General features: G+C 34.9%; 1 protein-coding gene across 2 annotated transcripts in view; it reads right to left on the bottom strand.

Moving 5' to 3' along the window:
* Nucleotides 1-356: 356 nt before the first annotated feature.
* slc6a17 (solute carrier family 6 member 17) overlaps nucleotides 357-6,356 on the bottom strand; it is a 51,330-nt gene continuing 45,330 nt past the window's right edge. For both annotated transcript variants that reach the window (XM_031896867.1, XM_002932985.5), the window contains exons 11-12: nucleotides 4,419-4,581; nucleotides 357-4,068 (exon numbers count right to left, since the gene is read on the bottom strand). In XM_031896867.1, the coding sequence (XP_031752727.1) occupies nucleotides 3,703-4,068; nucleotides 4,419-4,581 (529 nt within the window). In that variant the 3' untranslated portion in view covers nucleotides 357-3,702. The remainder of the gene's footprint in view (nucleotides 4,069-4,418; nucleotides 4,582-6,356) is intronic.

Below are 6,356 nucleotides of genomic sequence, written 5' to 3'. Positions count from 1 at the left end.
TTCTGTCCATAAAAATTATTTGGCTAAAATAAAATATTTAAACTGTTTCATATTGTTCTTTGTTACTTGTTTGTGGGTGCCTCTGTATGCCAAAATAGATTCAAATGCATATTGAGCATTAAACTGTTCAGTATACCCCTGGAATTCATATTTAGAATGTTTGATGCTGGTAAGTTATGGGGTATATAATGGCCACCTTTATTCTTGAATACACACTTTTGCCATACATCTTACAATCCTATCACACCTTTTTTAGTACTCTGGCCATAAAGGCCCGAACCCCTGTAGCTGGAATCACAACATAGATTTTTATTGACTTATTCACAGTCTTTTAAAAAATAATTCATACATAAAACTTTTATTGTAAGAACAGAGTTTATTTAATGTACAAGAGTACAGCTTGGAATGTTTTACTGTGTAACTAACTAAAACAAAGCACAGACTGGAGACTAGAACATATGGAAAGATAACAATAATAGACACAATGAGCAGCAGACAGTCTGGTTGTGCTGAATCAGTACACAGTATTACAGCATTTCACAATATTCCATATCTACTAGTATATCTCTTCCTGCTGAGCTCATATATATCAGTGCAAGAAAACATATTTCATATACTTCTATAGTTTCTATTCATAACATTTTTTTTATGTATTTCCTTGCATAAAGATTTGTAAACCAAAGGTTCATGTCCACTGAATTGTGACTTTATTATTATGCAAACCCATTATATGAAATACTTGTACAGTAATTTTGTGGGAATATATGTATCATATGTGAAAATATTTTTCAGTAGGTCTATATTCTACATTTTAAGCGCTATATGCATTTTTAAAAATCTATTTGAATAAAAGGACTCTAGTGCTTATATATTGTTTTCTATGTCTATTGTGTTTAAAGGTCACACAGCTATTCACAAATCACGAAGCACAGTTTGTAAAATTATTGCTAATAGGCCTCTCCAATCTCCTAATTATTCCACTTTGAGCCAGCTTCCTGTGTGCCATAATTATTGCTGCCCTTCCTCTCTCCTTGTGATCTTTTAGCCCCAGCTGTACATGACACAGAAACAGTTAGACAACACATGTATACTACTGATCTGGTCTGGCAGTGCACAGCTCTACTATACATGTGCTTCTTTTATCTGGTAAAAGCTCTGCTTTCTTGGATTCCTTTGTGCTTCTCAGATTATATTCTGTGCTATTTTAAAAGAATCTTTTCTTAGGTTGGATTTGATATCAGCTAAAATTCTCCTCAGAGACTGAGGAGGCATTATATTATGCTCTGGAAACCTTCTAATTGGCCTATTACACTGTTTGGCTCTAAACCAGGCCATTAATGTTACATCTTTGCAGATCGGGTGACAGAGATGTGGCTGAACATTTTTCCTTTGTACGCCACAAAGTAGGCTGTATCCGATAGCTGTACACCAAGAAATACATTCCAAATGTTGCTGCAAATGGTGGACAGGTACACAAAAAGATCTAAACTTAACACATAGTGTTAACTACCCCTAATGGGAGCTTAATAAGAAGTACTAAGTGAAGCACACATTGCACAAAGCAACAACTAAGCGGTTCTGTTTCAAGAACAGGAGGTACAATCACATACAAGTCACTTTAAAAAATTAGCTTTTTTATACAGTGTACATTGCAAAGTCATATTTACAAAATGAAAAGGGGCATAGTTCACATATTACCTGAAGGACAAAATTTACACAGACATGTACAATTAAATATACAATATACACAACAATATAACAATATATAATTATACATATAGTTAAATTATTTAGGATTTTCAAGTTTTATTGGCTTTCATAAATAAAGAAAATAATCTCTTACTGATCTTTTCTAGATCAGTACCAGGTCCCTAGAGAGTGTAATGTAACATGTTTTGTATCTGGTTCCAGTCAAGAGATTTCAGAAGAGCATTGCATTTTATTCACAGTTCTCAAATTGGCAACTGTAACCACAGACATGTTCTAAACATGCCTTAGATCACCAAGCAGCTGCCATATGGAGACAGACTTCCATTACGCAGATAAAAATCACCACAAATACTGATATGATTTCACACCCTTAATTTCCACAGTGTTTTATTATGTGGTTTACCAACACAACATAGCAACCCTGAGTTATAATATTTCTAGCTCCTCTAAAGTGCTTAATTAACCAGATATATTAACTGATGTAAATGACATTGTTTAACCACATATAAGTTCAAATATGTGTAAAAATTCTAGTATAAGTATTCTGTGGATTCCCTAAAAAAAATAGCTGGTTTGATAAATTGGCTCTTGCCAATTACCTAACATTAACTAGTATTAATGTAGGTGCATTTGTGCTTAAGTGCAGAGAAGGGTGCTTTAAACCAGAAATATAACCACACACTTTAATTCCCGCCTTCATTCTCTATATTTAAAATCACATGAAATCTGTAAAGACCAGCCAAATAAGATTGCCTGTATGCTATTTTATAGGGACACAGAATTTAGAAAAGAACTGCTTTACTTTTTTGTCTTGTAAAAACTGGCCAGCAAACTTTTTTTTTCAGCACACAGAATTAAGTCACCTATTTAAAAGCAAACTTTTTGCTTAGTTACTATTGGTTACTGCACTGCACCTGGGCAAACTGACTTTTATTACATATGGTGGTAACTGTACTGCAGCTGGTCAAGTACCAACAATGGGTTATGAAACATTATCAGGCGGCTAAATACAGGAAAGGGTAAAGTTGGGTACAGCATTTTGCTAGCTCCATTGCCTTTCACCTGCCCTTGGACTAATTCCCTTCTGTTATTATGGTGATGATGTACTTTTGTCTTTTAGTGCAGGTGGTGTGTAGGGGAATATTTTAAGGGGAAAACAGGTCTGAGTGTTTACAAAGATGGGCCCACTGGCTGGTCGATGACCCAGTTAGACAACTGCTGATCTCTGGAGCAGAGGATGACCCATTTAAGATGGCTTGTACAGGCACAAATAAATGTTATACTATATATGACTGGGGGAGAAGGATAGGCTTATTTCTAACAAGGGATATCAGTTGCTGATCTCCAAAAAAAAAGGAATTCAATATAACCTCAGGCACATTTCAGCTACTGTTATTGCAAGTAGAGAGGAGATTGACAAGAAGGATTTGTGGTATATATATATGCTCATTCTGAAGTGTTTCAATTGAGTGCCTAATTTTTGTCAGCACATGATGGCTATATCAGCATTCCAAAACCCAGTAGGTAATGCCACATTTTATCAATGGTATTTAATGTTAAACACATGCAAAAGTATCACAGGTCTGTATAGAAGCATTACAAATTATTGGTCTAGGTCTATATAGGTCTAAAAGCCTTATCTGCCTTAAACCTGTGCTACCCATTTTTAAAGCTTTATTGATTATGAAATTCACATATATTCTTAAATTATATACTTGGAAATAAGAATTTACATAATGGCAGATTCTGAAAGTTCATAAAGCAGCTAAACTTTTCCAGTCAAGGAAAGACAAACAAAACAAAGTTCTTTCAAATTAATACAAGACTGCATTCTCTGCAGTATCAGAGAATAAAATTATATTATCATGGAGACATTAATCTTGAACCCAGTTATCAGTGTATTTATAAGACTTCAAAGGGTGATGTCTTGTCTTGTTTGCTAAAAAAGAAAATTTGCATTTGACAATGTTGTAAAATAGCCAGCGGGCTAGATTACAGTTCAGACTCAGGGGTTGTTGCCAGCAAATAGCCACTACCATACCTTCCATTTGATGCACCACCCAGATCTAAAGGTGATGCATTTGCTGGACCCAGATATGAACGGTGTGTAGGCATAGGAGATGGTGTCTCGCTAGGAACTTTGCTCAGAATAAACCGAGTTTCATCATTATCCTCCAAGTTAGAGATATCCTTCATCATACCTTTTTTATAAGACACAGACAGTTTGTTGGATCCATCTGGAATGAGCTGGAACTGCCAGAGAATGAAGATAACTGGGACTGGAAGGATAGCTAGTATTATCAGGGTGATAAGTAAAGAAAGAGCCCACGTAGGATACAAGACAAATTGTTCTGCAGCCTGAAAGGGAGCAAAATATTAAAAAGCAATATGTAACAAAGATTGTAATATAATATAAACACCTACAAAAAATGTTAAGCTTGAAACTTGCCCCAGGCATAACAATTTTTAGCACTGCAGATACAATATTCTAGAATTCTAACTCCCAGCATACCCTCACACCTGAGCTGCTAGATTTGAGAAAAAGCACAAACAACAAAAAAAATTGTTGCATTTTTTTGTACAAAACTTTTAACATGATGTGTGTGACTGTGTTTTCTAGGTAAAAAAGGAAGAATGTAAAGTTACATAGTTCTAATGCCCACCAGTCAAGATTCTTTATTTCACTATTACACTATTTATGTACATACCAGTTCTCTGATCCATGCACTGTAACCTGGGGGACTTATTCCCAACTGGATGACGCTAGCTGTGAGAAGTATTGCCATGAAGATTGGGGAAACATATTTCCATGAATAAAAGTAATAGCTGTATGGGCGAAATCCCAGCATTTCTGTTAGCTCCTGCATGAACCTGTATATTTAAGGAATAAACCATTGTGTTTACTGAAATAACACTGAAATTATAAAAGGACAATTAAAGCCTTTAACACAATAAAGAGATATGCAACAAAAGACATTTTGACACTACCAAGCATTACATCGGTCCCCAACATGCAGTCAAAGAGCTGCTGTCAAAGAGCTGCTGACAGGAAGAGCAACTAACAAGCATTAAATAAAAGGTAATTGAGACACCAGCTGTATTTGTATACAATCACAAGTGTAAAACAAATCTTTACATTCAGTACATAAAATGGAATCTCGATCGCTGATTAATTTCCATTTAGCCAAAAATGAATTTGGCCAGTTGCACTTGTAATAAATCAGGTGCCATTCATTTAACATATTTTATTGAACTTTTGCGATTACATGTTTTTTTTTGGAAACAGTGTATTCATAGATTATCTCATCCAATTCAAATGTCACTGCCATACCTTCATTACACCACATTGCCTGTACCGATATGTACAAAAAAAACATTTTGGCTAAATGTTTCTCTTTTTTTTTTTTTAAAACAAACTACCCATAACTCTAAAACCAACATATAATGCTATTTAATCTTGTGGAAATAATTCTTAAGCATTCACAACACACTGTGGCCATCTGTGCAACAAAAAGGCAGTTATACCTATAATGAAAGTCAGTGACAGGTCCTCCAAAAAGCTTTAGATAGGCTAAAAGTAACTTGCACTAGTAGGGGATGAAAGGGGTGGTTCTTCTTAAAATTAACTTATTATATTATAGACAACTTGCAATTAGTTTTTTAAATTGCTTTGTGATTTCCAAAATATTGACTTTTTTTATTTTGCAGCCCTTAGACTTGGAATTTCTATCTGGTTGCTAGGGCTTAATTATCCCAGCAACCAGGCAGTAGTTGGGATGTTATAATGGAAGGTCAATAGGGGAGGTCCTAAATGTAGCATAAAAATAACAATAAAATGCAACACTCAAAGTTGATATGTTTTTTAGTTGCTGCGGTCATTGATCCCCTTCATTGATTCCTTGCAGTGGGGCCTAGCCCTTTATGCTATGCCACTGTCTATATGGCAAAAATGATTTAAATAAATAACTGCAATATTCGTCCCTATCTCAATGGATTGTCTGGACAGCTTATTTCTATAAATTTTAAGTTTGAAAGGGATGATTTTGAACTCTATATTGCCAAGCAATCTCTGTTAAATTGGATACGAAACAGGACCGTTCATAACTTTAAAGGAAAAAAAAATAAGATTGGTGCTGAATGGATGAAGAGAATCTATACTATTTTTTTAATAAAGGATGTTGTAAATTGTAATCGTTTTATGTCTTATGTCTTGATATGTCTTAATATGTGAAATAAAAATGTTGTTTTGGTATTATAAACCTATAAAACCAACTTTAAAGGGGTTGTTCACCTTCAATGTCCAAATCTTATTAAACCACCACCAATGCTCTCAGTGTGGTAGATAATCCATTTTCCATAAAAAAAAGTTCGAAGGCCACTGTAAAAGCTACTTTTTATACCTATAAAATGAGTCCTTCTCCTGAAGGGAGATGGGAGTGGCCTATTGTGAACCTGACACACTGAGAACTTCCTATATGCTTACATCAGGGGTCCCCAACATTATATACCCGTGAGCCACATTCAAATGGAAAAAGTGTTGGGGAGCAACACAAGCATGGAAAAAGTTCCTGGGGGTGCCAACAAAAGCTATAGCTCACATTTAAGACTGTTCTATTAATTACTAATCCACTGCACAACATGAGCTC

Source organism: Xenopus tropicalis, chromosome 2 (assembly GCF_000004195.4).
Source record: "Xenopus tropicalis strain Nigerian chromosome 2, UCB_Xtro_10.0, whole genome shotgun sequence".
Taxonomy (NCBI): Eukaryota; Metazoa; Chordata; class Amphibia; order Anura; family Pipidae; genus Xenopus; species Xenopus tropicalis.
Note: the sequence above shows the minus strand (reverse complement) of the source record. Positions and strands in the feature narration are given on the sequence as shown.